Source organism: Pipistrellus kuhlii, unplaced genomic scaffold (genome assembly GCF_014108245.1).
Source record: "Pipistrellus kuhlii isolate mPipKuh1 unplaced genomic scaffold, mPipKuh1.p scaffold_m20_p_8, whole genome shotgun sequence".
NCBI classification, from domain to species: domain Eukaryota; kingdom Metazoa; phylum Chordata; class Mammalia; order Chiroptera; family Vespertilionidae; genus Pipistrellus; species Pipistrellus kuhlii.
In genome coordinates this window covers 69,291,595-69,309,788 of record NW_023425584.1, presented here as the reverse complement: position 1 = coordinate 69,309,788, position 18,194 = coordinate 69,291,595, and the positions used below count along the sequence as shown (strand labels likewise).

The 18,194-nt window shown below is 59.3% G+C and overlaps 1 protein-coding gene across 1 annotated transcript in view; it reads right to left on the bottom strand.

Annotated features, from left to right (window-relative positions):
* The window catches only part of HCN2 (hyperpolarization activated cyclic nucleotide gated potassium and sodium channel 2), a 31,995-nt gene extending 17,062 nt beyond the window's left edge, over positions 1–14,933 (bottom strand). Inside the window, exons 1-5 of the mRNA XM_036425059.2 lie at positions 14,274–14,933; positions 3,714–4,137; positions 2,889–3,050; positions 1,422–1,640; positions 114–260 (exon numbers count right to left, since the gene is read on the bottom strand). Of these exons, the coding sequence (XP_036280952.1) occupies positions 114–260; positions 1,422–1,640; positions 2,889–3,050; positions 3,714–4,137; positions 14,274–14,917 (1,596 nt within the window). The 5' untranslated portion in view covers positions 14,918–14,933. The remainder of the gene's footprint in view (positions 1–113; positions 261–1,421; positions 1,641–2,888; positions 3,051–3,713; positions 4,138–14,273) is intronic.
* Between the last annotated feature and the right edge of the window lie 3,261 nt (positions 14,934–18,194).

Here is an 18,194-nt window from a genome sequence, read left to right as displayed (position 1 = left end):
ACACTGGTGTGTGTACACGTCTAGCCTGAGTCCTTCACGTGGCAGCTGGGCCAGGCTCTCCTCGGCTTGGGGACCGGGAGCCGGAGAGCAGGGGGCCCGGGGCCCGGCCTCACCTCCCGCAGGGGCCCGCTGAGCTCGCCCAGGATGCTGTCCTCGTCGAACATCTTGCCCTGGTAGCGGTGCTCGTAGTAGTCGTGGATTTTCTGCCGGAAGTCCGCAGGCAGCTTGTGGAAGGACATGTACTGCTCCACCTGCTTGTACTGTGGGGGCATGAGGGGCCGAGGTCAGCGGCTGCGGCTCTGGGAACCCCCGCCCCGGCCTAAATGGGGCTCCCGAGTGTAACCACCACCATCACCAGGAGCACAAGACCCAGTTACACCTGAATTTCCGATCAACAGCAAAAAACGTTTCGTGGGAGTGGATCCCGTGCAGTACTGGGGATGTGCTTATGCTAACAGAAGTTACTCCTGTGTCCTACATTGTCTGGCAGCCCTGTCCCTGACAGCGTGACTCCCGGCCCTCAAGATGCTGGTCCCCCATTTCAGGGCCCCCAAGCTCTGTCCATGGCCCTGGGGCTCCTCCCCGGGATCTTTCTATAAACCCAGGGGATGTGGCCGAGGTGCCAGGCCCTGCTATCCCCCGGGTGGCACCCACAGGGGTGCCCCAGCTCCATTTCCACTCCAGCCCCACCCAGCCGCAGCTGCCCTGAGCTCAGCAGATCCCGTGATGGTGGGCGGGTGGCAGCACCAGCTCATGTTTGGGTGTAAGGCCGTGGCTTCCGGGCAGCCAGGAGACCTGGCACTGGGCACAGCTGACCCGGCCAGCCCGGCTGGCACTGCTGGGGGTGCTCACAGCTGCCCAGCCGGGGCCAGTCATCCGGTAGCGGTGCAGGATAGATAGGGGCAGCAATGGGGTGGGGGCCAAGCTCACCGTTGGCCCTTAGGGAAACTGAGGCACGGGGTAGACATCAAGGCCATACTCCAGAAAGGGCTGGTCTGCGGGGCCGGCACCTGCTCTCCCTCAGCCTTTCCCTCGGGCCCTTGCACTAGCCCTGTGGAGGCTCCCCCAAACCCGAGGCCAGTCCAAGTGGCTGAATGTATTTGCTCCCCAGTGGCCTCCCCGATGGACCTGGCTGACCAGCATGCACTCAAGTGACCCCAGTCCCCTTGGACCCTGCTCAGTGCCCCCCCACCATAGCCCCTCCCAAGCCAGTCCAGAAACCCAGAATGTCACCTCCTAGAGAGGTCCCCTGTGTCCTCTGCCCCCAGAGAGCTCCCTGATGCCTCAGGGACTGGCCCTGCCCTGTCTGGACCCCTGACTTCCATCCCCCTCCTCGGCATACGTCCCTCCCAGGCTCCAGACTTCCCTCTGGGGTCCCCCCTCCCCATGGAGCTGGGGGAATAGTGGGGTGGCCCCCAGACCTTCTCCTGGTACTGCCGCCTGGAGGAGTCCAGCGACTGGATGAGGGCCGTGGCGTGTCCGATGAACATCGCGTAGCAGGTGGCCCCCACGATCATGCTCAGCATCGTCAGCCAGATGTCGGTCATGCTCTCGGGCGCCTGCCGGCCGTAGCCGATGCAGAGCATGTGGCTCATGGCCTTGAAGAGCGCGAAGGAGTACAGCTCGCTCCACGAGTGGTTCTGCAAGGCCACACACCGGGGCCGGTGGGCGGGCGCTCACAGCCCCGGGAGCTCCCTGAGCCCAAGGCCCCGCCGCCCATCCTCCCCCAGCACCCAACGTGGGGAGCTTCCCGTGCCCGGAGACAACTAGGAAACTAGACGCAAGCAAGCTGAAACCGGTTTGGCTCAGTGGATAGAGCATCTGTGGACTGAAAGGTCCCAGGTTCGATTCCGGTCAAGGGCATGTACCTTGGTTGTGGGCACATCCCCAGTGGGGAGTGTGCAAGAGGCAGCTGATCGATGTTTCTCTCTCATCGATGTTTCTAACTCTCTATCCCTCTCCCTTCCTCTGGGTAAAAAAATCAATAAAATATATTTTTAAAAAAACAAAAACAAAAAAATCTACAACGCAGGCGGGTGTGTGACGTGTGGCGTGTCAGTGAGTCAGCAGCAGGCGCAGGCCTGGAGCTGCTTCCTCGCTTTACCCCTGGGGAAACGGAGGGTCAGAGGCCCCGCCCCTTTGCAGCCTCGGGTCAGAGTGGGTCAAGAGGAAGTGAAAGTTCCAGGGACCCCGTGGAGGGTGAGCTGGGGACACCAGAATCCGATCCCAGCCCAGGAGGGTGGAGGCATCTGGCAGGGCCAGGAGGATGCTCTCCCCTCCCCCACCCCCAGCCCCAGTCCTCAGTTAACCCGGCGGTGGGAGGGGGCGGGGGGCCCATTCAGGAAACAGGACAGCATGCCCGGGTGTCCGGCCAGACAATGAGCTGCCTCAGCCAGGCAGCTGTGCCAGGCGCTGGGTGCGCGCCTGAGGATGCTCCCTCGGCTGTCTCTGGCCCATCAACGCCCCCAGGCCCTCCTCCCACTCCTGCCAGCTCCCGGTGCAACCCACCCCCACCAGCGCCAGAGGCACAGCCCTCAGGGTGGGAGAAAGGCTCCTGTGGTGCTAAAGGGCACCTGAGACTCGCCCTGTACAACAGCGGGCATCTCAGCGAGGCAGCGATGGGTGCCCGGGCTCTCCAGGGACTGTTATATCTTATGGCCCATGACACTTCCTTCTCATCTGTCTTTTTTTTTTTCTTCTGAATAAGTGATGTACATTAGAAAGCAGACTCAATGGCGGGGCAGGGAGCAGATGATATGATGTCTGGGGGACTAAAGTTGTTCCAGTCCCTGGAATGACCAAGGAGCTGCCTGTTCCTGGCCCCAGAGGGGCGCTATTCTGGGTCCCCAGGACGAGGCCCGGGGGCGGGGCCCAGGGCGGGCACTCACCACCATGCCGTTGATGGACACCCAGCAGTTGCGGGGAAAGTCCTGCAGCATGGGCACCAGGAACTGCAGGCAGCCGTCCCAGTGGCACAGCAGCAGCATCATGCTGATGAGGTTGCAGATGCGCATGACCGCGCTCGCCAGGTCGTAGGTCATGTGGAAAATCTGGGGCGTGGACGCAGAGAGGTAGAAGGGAGCTCCCCACCCCACCCCACCCTGGCCACAGCACAGCCCCACAGATTCCCGCCCAGCACCCCACACTCCCAGGAGGCCCCGCTGCCCTCCTGGTGGGGAAACGTCCTCAGAGCGTGTGGGCAGGACCCCTGACCCTTCCTGTAACCCTGCCCCTGCCCGCTCCCCCCTCGGAGCCTGTCGCTGCCCTGGAAACGGGGGTGACATCACTGGGCATGGGCGACCCAGAGGAGGTCCCGACTTGGGGTACAAGGACTTGACTTCGCTTCCCTGGACCTCGGTTTCCCCACTGCCAAATGGGGCTATGGAGTCCTCTTACGGGGCAGGATGACGGAAAGGGGGGCGCAAATGCATCCAGAGTCCGTGCTGTGTTCCCCGTGACCACAGCCCGTGGGGCCGCCCTGCGGGGGCCCCTGAGACCCCACCGTGCCCCACGCCACGCCCGAGTCCTAGCCCCTGTGGTAGCCTTGGTGACCCCACCCCAGCCCTCAAAACCCCTCTCCGGTGCCTGGAACCCCGCCTGCCTCCTCCCTGTGGCCCCGCCCCTGGGCCCTCACGGCCCCGCCCCTGCAGCGGCGCCCCGCCCCCGGGCCCTCACGGCCCCGCCCCTGCAGCGGCGCCCCGCCCACGCCTCACCTCCTCCCACTGGTGGATGTAGCGGATGAGCCGCGACAGGCGCAGCAGGCGCAGCAGGCTGAGGATCTTGGTGAAGCGCACGATGCGCAGGGCGCGCGCCGTCTTGTAGACCTCGGAGTCGATGCCCTTCTCCACGATGAGGAAGATGTAGTCCACGGGGATGGAAGACACGAAGTCCACCACGAACCATGTGCGCAGGTACTTCTTCTTGATCTTCTCCGGGTCCAGGATGATCTCCGTGTTGTCCTCGATCACGATGCCCGTGCGGAAGTTCAGCACCAGGTCCATGAGGAAGAACGTGTCCGAGACCACGTTGAACACGATCCACGGGGCCGTGGTCTCGTCCTTGAAGAAGGTGATGCCCACCGGGATGATGATGAGGTTGCCCACCATGAAGAGCAGCATGGTGAAGTCCCAGTAGAACCTGGGGGGAGGCCTGGCGTCAGCCCGGAGCCCGGCCCGCGCCACGCGCTCCCCCACTGTGCACATGCGCCTTCGGGGACCAGCCCAGATCTCCCCTCCTTCAGCAAATCCCAGACTGTGGCCCCGGTGTCACAGTCTCTATCTCCAGGAAGCCCTCCTCCACCCAAACCACTTACAGAGCCCTGCAGCCAGCTGGGCTCTCCCAGCCCGAGGCCCGCTCACTGGCTCAGTTCTAACCTTCCCTCCACAAAGAAGCTCCAGAATTCACAAAGCCTAAAAAAGAGGTCACTCAAAAATGGACTAAATGTTTCCTTTGACCAAAAAACACCCAATGTGCAAGGCATAAGGGTGGAGTCCAAGGGACACGGAGAGGGAGCTAAGCAGAGAGAGGCCAAGGTGTGGGGGGGAGTGGGTGGTGGTGGCAGGGGAGGAGGAGCAGGATGGTGGGTTCAGGGGGGCGCCAGGGGTTGGAGAGGGCAGGGTGGGAGCTTGACCTGGTGGGTCCAGGATGCCAGCCTCAGCAGGTGGGCTTCCCCAGGCCTGTACTTCCATTTCAGGAAGCGCCCTGAGCGCCACAGACAGGGAGGCAGCAGGGGTGCCAGTCCAGCGGGGGAAAGAGGTGGGCGGGGGCAGAGGGCCGGGCCTGTGGCAGGAACCTTGGCAGCTGCACGGACATTTGGCGCCATAAACACGCCTGGAAAAGTGATGATGGGTTGCTTCTATTCCCACATACAGGACCCCAAGGTCAATTCCGAAATTCCACCTGGAAAGTGCTCTCAGAAAAGGGCCCGTCCACTCAAGGAATATCTGCAGACGGCCAAGCATGGTGTCCTGAATAAAGAGTCATGAGGACATACAGACACAGCAACAGGCCACCTGGACAAACTGCCGGCCCCGCAGCCACCAAGAAAATGGGAATCAAAGTCACTCTGAGCGAGAACTGCCAGTTCCTCAAAAAGTTAAACGGAGTCACCATATGATGCAGCAATTCCATCTTAAGATTGAAAGAAGGGCCTGGCTGGAAGGCTCAGTGGTTGAACCAGGAGGTCACAGTTCGATCCCAATCAGGGCACACGTCCGGGTTGCAGGCTCGATCCCCAGTGTAGGGTGGGGCATGCAGGAGGCAGCCAATCACTGATGTTTCTATCTCTCTCTCCCTTCCTCTCTAATATATATATATATGTAATTTTTTTAAAGATTGAAAGAAGGGACTCAAACAGGTGCTGTGCTCCATGTTCACAGCCTCACGATTCATAACACCGAAAAGGCGGGAACAACCCAAATGCCCATCACTGATGGCTGTGGTCCACCACCTGCAGGAATATTACTTGGCTGTGAAAGGGAATGAAGCACTGACACTAGAACATGTGTGTAAACTTTGAAAAAATGATGCTCAGTGAGAGAAGCAGACACAAAAGGCCGCTCAGCGTACGATTCCAATTATGTGAAACGTCCGGGACAGGCAAATCCACAGACACAGGAAGTGGGTTCCTGGCTGCCAGGGGTGAGGAGGGGGATAGGGAGTTTCTGTTTTGGAAAAGGAAAATGTTCTGGACATGGATGGGATGAGGAGTGCACAACACATTGTGACTGTGCCTAATGCCACTCAACTGTACACTTTCAAATGAGTAGATGCCCAATTTTATGTCACACTCACACACACACACACACACACACACGTTAACATTATAAAAAATGAAACGAAGCCTGGGATCTCAGTGGTGAGCAGCTGCCCCAGATCACAGGCCTGAGCCCACACCTGCTGCCTAGATTCAGGCAAAGGAGGGTCTCCAATTTGAACAATTGTGTGATTTTGCCTTTAATGTGGAGGGAAAGGCCCCTCTACCCCCCATCATGTCAGTCCTCTCAGGTGCCTCTCGAGGTCTTCACTCCGCAGTGGGTTTGTGCGGGTTCTCCTGTAGGACCAGCGCGCTCCCCCTCAGGGCTGGAGACCCCACGGCTCACTGGGGGAAGGCTCTGTCCCATGTAGGTGGGCCATTGCCCGGAAGGACCCTCAAAGCCTGCAGCTCCCTGGGCTCCTCCCAGACGGACAGAAGAAGAGACCGAGGTTCTCAGTGGCCGGAGGGACTCGCCCTAACTAGCACACATCAACAAAAAGCCCTGAGCCCTCGCACCGGCTTGGCTGCAGGGAGCTCCCTGCTTTGGTAGCTGCTGTAAATTGGCTCCTTGCTGGAGGCACCGAGAGAGCTATTAACACCGCGCCTGCCGGCTGGTGTTCCGCTCCAGGGAATTGATCCCAAGGAAACTGTCCAAGAGGAAGAGAAAAAAATTAAAAAGTTATTTGCACCAACATATTCACAACAGCTCGGCCTGGGAGAGCCAAAGGCTGGAGGAGACCCAACGTCTAACCCTGGGGTGGTGGCAGTAGCAGAGCTGGCTGATACCCGCTTTTGCCCACGGGCAGGTGTGACCTTGGGCACGTCCTTCCAGTCCTTGGGAACCCCAGTCTCTCTATTCGTCCGGAGGAGCCCCAAGCGTGGCAGCCTTGGAGGGTCCTCCTAGGGAACTGCCCCACCCATGTGTGATGGGACCCTCTCGGAATGGCCGGCCACGATGGGGAGGGCACCAGGCCTTTGGGGGAGCCCCGGACAAACCCATCAGGGTTGGGATAAAGACCTAGAGCACATGTGTCAAACACAAGGCCCGCGGGCCAAATCCGTCCCGCCAGGCCTTGCAATGTGGCCTGCACCGCGCTGTCATCACTGCACTCCGCTGCGTTTCCATCACAATGACAGTTTATGACTGTTCAGTAAACCATTCGGCCCGCGATTTAGGCTGGATTTTAGATTTTGGCCCCTTCTCTGATTGAGTTCGACACCCCTAACCTAGAGAGAACTGAAGGGCTGACTTGACCTGGGGGTGGGTGTGAAGGGCAAAATCAAATGACTACTAGAAATTCCAGACCTTTTCTCACCTGAATCTGGACAAGGTGTGGGGCTCAGGCCTCCCATCCGAAATACCCACTCATCCTTGAGACCCCAAGGCCTCAACATCCAATGGAATGGAGGAGCCCCACCTGCTTGCTCCTTCTCATCTCGACTCTCAATACCCAGAGCATCCACTACAGAGCTCCTAATCCCATCCCCACCTGAAATGAGAACTGCTGCCCCCATTTTGGGGCATACACCCTGTTACAGAGCAAGCAAGGAAGAGTAAAGAAGGCGGAGGGGGGGGGGGCTAGAAACCACCAGAGGGTCTAGAAACTATCTAAATGGCCACAGAGCCCTGACTGGTTTGGCTCAGTGGATGGAGCGTCGGCCTGCGGACTGAAGGGTCCCGGGTTCGGTTCCGGTCAAGGGCATGTACCTCATTTGCAAGCACATCCCCAGTGGGGAGTGTGCAGGAGGCAGCTGAATCGATGTTTCTCTCCCATTGATGTTTCTAACTCTCTATTCCTCTCCCTTCTTCTCTGTAAAAAAGCAATAAAATATATTTAAAAAAAAAAAAAAAAAAAAAAAAGGCCACAGAGCATGAGGGCATCCTTGACATGAGAATTCTCCAGACATTCTTCCCTTTCATCCTTGGGGTGGGGGAGGCAGGGACAGGCACACTCCCCCACTGACAGACGAGAGAGGTGCCCCAGCCAGGAAGCCGGGCAAGGCACTGGGACCCAGAACTGCCACCCCAGGGCCTGTCCTCTGTCTACTCTCCCGCTGTCTGGAACTCGGCCCGCAGGCTGAGCCCCAGCCCGGTCACATGCTGTGCACGGTCCTCCCACACTGCGTGGTGTCCTCTGGGCTTTAGGTGCTGGCGCAGAAGGCAGGGGGCAGAAGAGGGGCTGATGGGCAGGGTGACCTGATACCTGCTCCAACTCGGTGCCCCCAAATTGGCCTGGGGCCTGGACCCTTGTTCTCTCCAGCCAGCCTGGTCCCCCCCCAAGGGGAAACTGAGACTGGGGGTAAAGGAACTGGGTGGAGGGTAGAGGAACCCAGGGTATGTGCCCCAGCACCCTCACCTTTTCCTCGCCCTGCCCACCCCTTGAACCATGCAGCCAGGGGCTAATCGCTCTCCTTCTCTGAGCCCCAATGCCTCATCACCCAATCCCAGGAGTCCCTTCCTCAGCGGGCTCCCAGGTACCACCCGGATGCAGGGACTGCTGGGCCATCGTCAGGCAGCAAAGCGGGAGCAGATGCACAGTCAGCCCTGGTACCGGCACCTCCAACGACCACAGGTAAGTCCTGTGTGTAAAATGCTCCCTAACAAATCACACTGGGCCCTTGCTTCTGTGGAGGCACCCATATCCTGGCTGCTCTTCCAGGAGGGCAGTGGACGGACTGGCCAGTTCACACCTTGTTCACGGAGAAAAGCAGGCCAGAGAGACACAGCGAGTGGAAGGCTCAGCAGCAACGGCCCCTGGGCCCAGACCCCAGGCCCAGGCTCCGCAGCCCCCGCGCCCTATGGATGGGGGAGGGCCTGGAGCCTCTTCCAGGAGCTCCCCACAGGCTGGTGACCTCACGGGGGCCCTGGTGGCTGCCACCACCATGAGCTCAGTTCTCCTCTAGCAGCTGCCCAGCTGTTCTCTGGGCGCAGACGGACCCTCTGAGGCGTGGCCGGTGCCAAGTGACAGGCTTCCCGGCAGGAACTGGGTTGAGGCCCCCACAGCCACTGGTGGGAGACACGGCGGACAAGGCAGCCGGCTCCCTCCCTCCGGGACGCGAGAAGCCAGAGCCGTGGGAATTACAGATCCGGCAGATCGGAGGGATTAGGGGTCACGTCGGTGATTAAGGGAGAGCAGGGACGGAGGATTAGGGGCCTGAGCCCTCGGATGCAGAGCGACAGGGGAGGCGAGTGTCAGGGATTAGGAAAGGGATACTCCTGCCAGGGAAGAGGCCGGGGCGGACTGGGGGCTGACGGTGCGCCAGGCCATGAGGACACACGGTGACCAGCCAGACCTGTCTCCCTCAGGCCCAAACTCGGGCGGGGGAGACCGGTGTTCCACACAAACAGATAAATGAAAGGGGTGCTTCTGGGAGGCCTTCCTGAAGCAAGTGGCATTTGAGCGGATTATGGAGGAGGACCTGGTTGGGGCTGAGGGGCACTGCGCCATGGCAGAGGGAGCAGCGAGTGCAAAGGCCCTGTGGCTGCAGTGGGGTTTCCCCTTTCAAGCTGGCTGGGCGGCTTGGGGCGGGGGCGAAGGGGAGGAAAGGAGCGGAGAGGAGATGAGGGGAGGGCACAGAAGATGGCTCTCCAGGGCCTGGGGAGTTTGGGCAGGGAGGCTTGAAGGGAGGGGAGAGATGGACTTCTATGTGCCTTGAGATGCCCCTCCTGGCAGCCAGGAGGCCAGGAAGTGGGCAGAGGATGGCATGCAGACAGGAGGGGAGATAAGTGTGCTACTGGGATGTGAAGTGGGTTTGCTGATGCGGGCAGGGTGGCAGGGTCTGGCCTAAGCAAGCGAGAGGCTGAGGAAGCTCCTCCCTCCCAGCCCCAAGCAGCCCCTGAGAAGCTGGGGGAGGAGAGAGTTTAAAGCAGGGACTCAGGGACCAGGGATTTGAAATTCTCGCAGGAAGCCTCTGGAGAGAGGAGAGAGGCTTCGGTGAACCCCAGCCCTGACCCCGTTACAAGGATCATGGAGTTAACTTCCTCCAGGTGGGGGGTGGGCTGGGCCTCAATCCTCCTACCTGGGAAATGGGTTTTTTCACTGCTCCCATGCTGGCTCTGGAGCCAGGGAACCCTAGCCCTTGGCCCTTGGCCCACCCACGCTGGAAAAAGTGGGGTTTATTCCTCTGAGATAATGTAGGATTTGCAGAGAGCCCGCCCCCCCCCCCCCATCCTGATCTCCAGCTGGTCCTCTGGGCCCTCTCGGGGGGGCAGGGTGTCGAGTCCTGTAAGTTTCTTCAAGTCAACCTCCTCTACACCCCATCTGGGGGACCCCAGAGGACATGACTCAAAAACAGGTCAGCACCACGGATCCCGGCTTCGGAGAAACCTCTCTGAGGGTCAGGAAAGGGACCCTCTCATCTCTTTCCTCCCATACCAGGCCTCCCAGCAACAGACAGTTCAAGAACATTATATGAAAATCAACAGCAGTAGGAAAGACTCAAGTCAGATCTCAGAGGCACTTGGACTTAAGAACGGATGCAAGGCAGCAAGGAAGCCACTTGCCTAAACTCTGTCTGGGAGATGACTCCATCCCTGGATCAGAGCTCCCCTCGACCTGCCCAGCACCCCAGCAGGCCCCTCAGGGAGGTCAGAGATGTCGTGGGCACCCGCTATGGCAGGGATCTCTTGCCCATGGTGGGGGACTGAGGGGCCGGCAGACAACCCCAAGGGAAAAGGCAGCAGGCACAACGCAGGTGGGAACAGCAGGTACATGTGCTGAGTGGGGCCGGGGGGAAGCGGCTTGTGAATGGGAGCTGGAAATCAGAAGCACTGGGGGGAGGCAGGGCACCAGCTTGTAAAAGGCCATCCTTCCCCAGGAAGGAGAGGAGGACAGTGTGGGATCTGAGGCCGGGAGCGATGCTGGCATAGCTGTGAGAGCCAGCACCCCCTTCTGCTCCTACCACCACCACCTCACATTTGGGGAAACTGAGCTGGGAGCTCCAGAGAGGACTCAAGGCCGGCGATAGAGGACACAGGGGCTGGAGGAAGACACCCTCCGCAGTGCCTCCTGGCGGAGAGGCCTCCCTCCCACGGGCCTCTGTGAACGCCTCCTCCCCGGACACGCCATGCAGCCCTCACAGGAGGAGGCCAAACAGTCACTGTCCTGTTCTCGGTACCAGGCAAGTGCCAGGCCGGCGTGCAGGGTTGGACTCCACTGGCAAGCAAAGGAGTCGCAGCCCAAGGAGGTGGAGACTCTGTGGCCCAGGCCCAGGCCCAGGCGGGCTGCTCAGGAGGGAACCCCCGCCTCACCGCCCCAATTCCCACTCAAAATCAGGAATGGTGAGCAGATAGGGAGGGACACCCCCGGAAGTGGTATCTGCATCTTCAGGGTTTGAGGGACAAGGAAGCCAATGTGGAAAAGTGGATCCAGACAGGCCCCTCCCCTCCCCACAGCTCCCTGAACTGTTTGTTTTGTTAATCCTCTCCTGAGGATTTTCCATTGATTTTTAGAGAGAGTGGAAGGGAGGGAGATGGAGATAGAATCGCTTCTCGGTCTTTTGGCTAAGATCAAGTGGAAATAGAGATAGATATAGAGATAGAGATAGAGATAGAGAGAGAGAAACATCAAAATGAGAGAGAGAGAGAGAGAGAGAGAGAGAGAGACAGACAGACATTGATTGGTTGCCTCCCACACTCACCTGACCCAGCTGAGATCAAATCTGCAACCCAGGTCCATGACCGGGAATTGAACTTGCAGCCCTTCCTTGCGAGGGACAATGCTCTAACCCAGTGGTCGGCAAACTGCGGCTCTTGAGCCACATGTGGCTCTTTGAGTTTTTAGCAAAGGCCAGCTTTGGAGTACTCTAATTAAGTTAATAACAATGTACCTACCTATATAGTTTTAAAAATTTGGCTCTCAAAAGAAATCTCAATCGTTGTACTATTGATATTTGGCTCTGTTGCCTAATGAGTTCGCCGACCCCTGCTCAAACCACTTAGCACACATCCAGGTGCTCCCAATATCTCGATCAATTCCCCCGAAAGCCTTCTCCTCCCATGGCTTCTTGGCCTGTATGTCTCATGGCCAGAGGCCAGGCTGCCCAGCAGTCAAGAACATGGATGGGCCAGTCTGTCTGGGTGTAGATACCTGATCTGCCCTTGACTAGCTGTGCGGCTTTGGGCAAGTGACTTCACCTCTCTGTGCCCCACCTATCTCGTATGTGAAATGCAGGCAGCTGCAGCACCTCGCACAGCTGATATGAGGACGGAATCAATATTCCTAAGGTGCTCCCACAGCACCTGGCCCAGGTGGGGCTCAGGAAGAATTGTTTTGGTGATGTGCTTGGAGTCTGTCTCGTATTGAATCAGAGGTTCTAGACGTGGCAACGTTCTGAAAGCTGGGGGGCTGGGGAGGTCCTGCTGCACCCCAGCTTGGCAGCAGCCTAAGTTTTTCTTTTTCTTTTTTTAGTTTTGTTGTTGTTGTTTGTTTCAAGTATTACATATAGTAGTACATATATCTCCTTCCCCCCCCCCACTGACCTTCCCCCAGTCTTCCCTACCTAAGTTTTTTAAAAATATATTCTATTGATTTTTTACAGAGAGGAAGAGAGAGAGATAGAGAGTTAGAAACATCGATGAGAGAAACATTGATCAGCTGCCTCTTGCACACCCTCCACTGGGGATGTGCCCACAACCAATACATGCCCCTGACTGGAATAGAACCTGGGACCTTTCAGTCTGCAGGCCGACGCTCTATCCAGTTTCGGCCCTACCTAAGTTTTTCGGTGGCTCCCCTAGTCCCAGCTACAGGCTACCCTCCATTTGCTCGTTCTATTTTATAATTATCTAATCAGCCCAGACCTCATGGCCTGCCCAGGATCCCACAGGCGACTGTGCTCAAGGGACACAGGCTGAGGAGCCCAACTGCTCCTCCCAGCACCCCTCAACCACACCCCACACTACCCCTTCTGAGAAGACGAGGAAGCCCAGGACCACCTGAGTGCTGGAGGGATGAGGAAACGGTCACTTTCTGCAGCCACCTCTCCCTGCCTTCCATGTCCTCAGGGCACTGTCTCAGCCAGCTGGCACCAGCTCCCCCTTTTCACAGACTGGGACATGACCCTTCACAGCTGAGACCCCAGCTCTCCCAGCCTGTACCACCTACAAAGGAATGCGGAGCCCCCGTGCAGGTCAAGACCATCCAGATGCATACCCTCTGGGCTGCCCCTCAGCCCCCGACCCTTCACCCCTCCATAGCCTCTCTCAAAACTCAAGCCACTGGTTAAGGCTATAGTCACTTCACAGGGAAGGTCTGAGGGCTGAGGAGTCGAAATCCCAGACTTTCTCCCAGCCTTGTCCCAGATTTGTGTGCCCCTGGGCTTCCCCAGTTGTCAAGTGGAGACCTGGGACGCGGGACGTGGCGGGGAGGTGGAGAACCTCTGTGGGGAGCTCTGGCGGGAGGGCTGGGAGCCGGGCTGGGATGCTGTCCGTGGTGCTGAAACCGCGCCTTTTCTGAGAGCTGGGCTGGGAGGCCTGGAAGCGTCCCGCATGGACCCCACTCGCGAACACAAAACTTCACACACACGGTGCACACAACTCACAAACACTGCCCACCGGTGCACGCCCACCCGGGCACACGCACACACACCCCTCCATTTCCCCCTAACACATCCCAGTGACCCACCACACAGACACACCCCTAGGAGCACGCTCCTCCCCACTCCTCGGCCCACGCCCCCAGGACCCCCCGCCCCCCAGTCACATGCTCGTGATCACACACAAGGTCTGCAGTGTCCATGCTCGCAGGCCACAGAGCACAAGCCAAGGAACAAGAACAGCAACAACACAGGTCTTGTAGGTTGGCCCTAGGATTCCTCTCGGCTTCAAAAGGGACAGTAGGGGGGCACGGTGGTGACCCTGCGCCTAACCTCGCTCTGAGCCTTTCCACGCATCAATCAACCGGTTTTATCCGTAACATCTACACACCCACTGAGACATGTGCCTACCACCCAGAGGCTGGGCGGCTCAGAGAAGACACAGCCGGAGACCCCGGGATGCTCAGCGCCCCCTCCTCGCGCAACACCCAGGCTCAGGACTGGACGCGCCTCCCAGGGGCGCGCAGCGCAGGTGGAAATCGTGGAGCGGGCCGTGTCCGCTTAACCCTCTCTCTGCCGGCCTTTCCGAGGCGCGTCCTTCCAGGGCGCACTTCCTTCCTCCTTCCTTCCGCTCTGCCGCCTCCCCGGCGCTCACGTTCCCCTCTATTCGTCCTCTCCGTCCCTCCGCGCCCAGACCCTAGTTTTGCGGCTGTGACGTGCACCCTCCCGGCGGGGCTGGCAATGTGTGGGTGCGTGAGAGGGCGCGCCCCTCCCGGGGCCCCTCCAAGGGCGGAGCCTCTCGCGCGCCCAGGTCCTTCCAGCGGGTCCCGGACGCGCCCGAGGTCACCAAGGGGCCCCGAGGTCAACCGCGGGGCGACCGCCCCGCCCTCCCGAGACACTCCAAGGACGACAGCCCCGGCGCTTCCGCCCGCGGCGCCCCCTCCGCGCCAGCCCGCCCGCCCGCCCCTCCCGGGGGCAGTACCTGAAGTCGCTGTACGGGTGGATGATCCAGGCCCCCGCCGACTTGACGCGCTCCTGCTCGCGCTCCACAGCCTTCTGGCTGCCGAACATCCGCAGCGAGAACTTGTTGACGCCCGGCTGCAGGAGCGCGCCGAACTGGCGCTGCATGAAGCTGGCCTGGCTGCCGCGCGGCTCGCCTCCCGGGCCCGCCTCCTCGCTGCCCGCCTCGTCCGCCGGGCCGGGCCCCGGAGCCGGGCCGGACGCGGGCCCCGCCGCTGCCCCGCGGCATGAGAACGACACCTTGGGCCCCCGCGCCGGGCCCTCGGGCCCCGCGGGGCTGCACTGCGGCTCGCCGCGCCCGCACTCGCCGTTGGGGCTGCCCTTGGCCGTGCTCGCCGCGCCCGGGGTGCCCGGGCGGCCGCACGAGCTGTCGCGGCTGCGGAGCCGGGCCCGAGGGCCGCTCTCGTCCGCCGCCTCCGGGGGCGCCGCCTCGGTGCGGGGCGGCTGCTGGAGGGGCGCGGGCCCGGCGCCAGGAGGGGGCGCGGGCGGCGGCGGGGGCGCCGGCTGCTGCTGGGGGGGCGCGGGCGGCGGCGGCGGCGGCGGCCCCGGCGCGGGGGTCGCGCCCGGGCTCTCCCCAGGCCGCCCGCCGCCCCCGCGCGCGTCCATGGCGAGGCGGCGCCGGGCAGTGCGGAGCGGAGCCGCCGCCGCCGCCGCTGGCCGGAGCCCGAGGAGGGGGAGGCGGGGGCGGGGCGGGGCGGAGTCGCGTGGGGTGGAGCCTGGCTCGCAGGGGCTGGGCAGGGGCGGGAATCCCGCCTCCGCCCGTGTGCGCGCCGGGAAACTGAGGCCGCGCGCCGGGGACGGCCCAAGGTCACGCGGCCCCGAGCCCTGAAAGACCGGCCCGGGTATCTTCCCAGAAGTGGAAACCGAGGCCTGCGGAACGGCAGGACGCGCTCAAGGTCACCGAGCCCAGCCACGGGGCCTGAACCTCTGCACGCGACCTTGGCCTTGGCTTTCTCCTCTTTCTTCCCAGAGCACCCGGCGGGGCGGTGACCGTTACCGGCGGGACGCGAAATGGGGCGTTCCCGCGCCAGCCTCTTTCCTGTCTTTGGGTTTGAAGATTTCCATAATAAAAGGCTGTCTTTAAAGGCGAGGAGAGCCTTGCTTGTTCACTTGAGGGCCCCCTCCAGGGAGAATGTGTTATGTCATAACTTATGTGGGAAGGGGCAAAGTGGGGTCAATGCCGCTGTTCTCACTCCTCAGTCGCCCCTTCCCCCCACCTTCATATAAGGAAACTGAGGCCGATAGGAAGGGCGCTGGTGACTCACACCCTCACACAGGGTCCTAAATCACAGTGGGACACAGTGTGAATTTAGTGGGCATTTAAATTTTTACTTACTGACTTTAGAGAGAAAAGCATCACTTTGTTGTTGCACTTATTTATGCATTAATCTGTTGATTCTTGCCCTAACTAGGGATCAAACCGAAACCTTGGTGTGTAGGGACAATGCTCTAATCAACTGAGCTACTCAGCCGGGACAAAATTAGTGGGCTTTAAAATCAGTGTGTCTCAGCGGTTGGGCGTCGACCTATGGACCAGGAGGTCACAGTTCAATTCCTGCTTGGGGTGCATGCCCGGATTACAGGCTCAATCCCTGAACCCCGGTGTGGGGTGAGCAGTTGGCGGCAGATTGGTGGTTCTCTCTTAATCATTCTTATCTCCCTCTCCCTTCCTCTCTGAAATAAATAATAATAATAATAATTAAAAAAAAAACACAGGTCCTAGCTCAGTGCATAGAGCATCGGTCTGCAGACTGAAGGGTCCCCTGGGTTCAGTCCAATCAAGGGCACCTGCCTTGGGTTGTGGGCTCTGTCCCCAGTAGGGGACATGCAGGAGGCAGCCAATCAATGATTTTCTCTCTCCCTCTCCCTTCCTCTCTGAAGTCAATAAAAATATATTTTAAAAGAATCGGAAGTCCCAGAACCTGCCATCCCTTCCCTCCAGATGCCCAATTACTCTGCCCCAGACAGGCTGCTAGCCTCCAGCCCACCCCTCTGCCTCCAGCTCCGAGAAGGCACCTGAGGTTCTGTTTCTGGGGCTGGAGCCACGTTGGTGTTAGGTGACAGGGGGCCAGGCCCAGGACTCTGTCCTTCGCCCCTCCCCTGTTTCCCCCAGCTCAACCAGGGTGTCATGAGGAGGATGGAGATAGCTAGAGATGGACACAAAGGAAAGACGGAGGAAAAGGAGGGGTCTCAAAGAGTGGGAGGAACACCCCAGCCTAGGACACAGGAGCCCTGACCTCCGGGGACCCTTCAGCCTTCATGGCACTTTTCAGCCTGATGTCATATTGGGTGCCTCCACCCACCACGATGTCAGGGCCATGAGAGTGGAGATGTGACTTGTCCCTGCACATTTGGACAATGGGTGAGCTGAGCTAGGCTGTCTCTTGCCTCCATCAGGCTGCCCTGAGCCCTGGGAATTCCTACACCTTTACCGGGGACCACCTCTGTGCTGCCCTCAGCCAGACCCTGGGGAGGCAGGCAGGGCCACTGTCTGTCCAGAGGCAGCAAGAGAGGCTGGGCAGACTTGGCAGTGCCAGGCTGTGCGCCGCACCCCCCCCCCCCCACAAGGCAGATGTGTGTTCCCGCTGAAGGGGGATCTTTTATGTGCGCCCTGGGAAGATGTCAGTCTGGGCAAGCCGCCAGGACCCCTGGGGTTGGTTGCTGAGTGGGGAAGTGAACTTGGTGCAGACCAGCCTGAGAACCCACCATGGCTGGCAGCCGGAGAGGCAGACCTGCAACTGCTTCCTAGGGACCTGGGATAGAGCCGCAAGTCAAGGGCTCTGGGGCCTACAGGTTCCAGCCTCTCTCTGAGCCTGTAGTTTTGTCCCCAAGTCCCGGTGACTCCTCCACGGAGTACAGGTTCCACCCTGGGTTGGGCTGCTACCAGCCTCCGGCATCTCTCCCACTCTCTCTACTTGCCAGGTCAGAGGATTCTCTGCACTCACTCACTCACTCATTCATTCATTCTTAAATATTTATTAAGCATCTGGTCAGGGGCTGACAGTTGAGAGGGGAACGCAGATAACTAATATTACAAACATATGTTTAGTAAATATAGTGTTTTTTTAATAAACATTTTATTTTTAAAATATATTTTGTTGCTTATTTACAGAGAGGAAGGGAGTGGAATAGAGAGTCAGAAACCTCGATGAGAGAGAAACATCGATCAGCTGCCTCCTGCACACCCCCCACCGGGGACATGGCCGCAACCAAGGCACATGCCTTTGACCAGAATTGAACCTGGGACCTTTGAGTCGGCAGGCCGACGCTCTAGCCACCAAGCAAAACCGGTCTGGGCTTAAACATTTTACATATATATTTAATATATATGTATTTTTTAATAAAACATATACACATACATACATAACTATACTAATAAAAGGGTAACATGGTAATTAGGGCAGATGTCTCCCAGACATCCATCTGGACAAAGCCACAGTGGCTGGCAATGACAGCAGTAGCGGGGTGATGGGGGCGGCGCCTTCCCCTGATCAACCTGGTTGCCTCCTGCAGAGGGAGCCAGACTGCAGCTTAGGCCCGCTCCCCAGGAAGAGTGGACCTAAGCCATCAGTAGGACACCCCCTGAGGGATGATTGTGCAGGCAAGCCTCTGATGGTGGCTGCCCAACCTCCTAGGACCACCAGAGGCTCAGGTAGCCATCGGTAGGACATCCCTGAGGGCTCCTGGACTGTGAGGGTGGGCAGGCCGAGCTGAGGGACTCCCCTCCAGTGCATGAGTTTTCGTGCATCGGGCCTCAAAAACATATTAATATATATATATATATATATATATATATATATATATATATATATATATATATATATATATATATATGTTTTATTGATTCAGAGGAAGGGAGAGGGAGAGAAATGAAAACATCAAT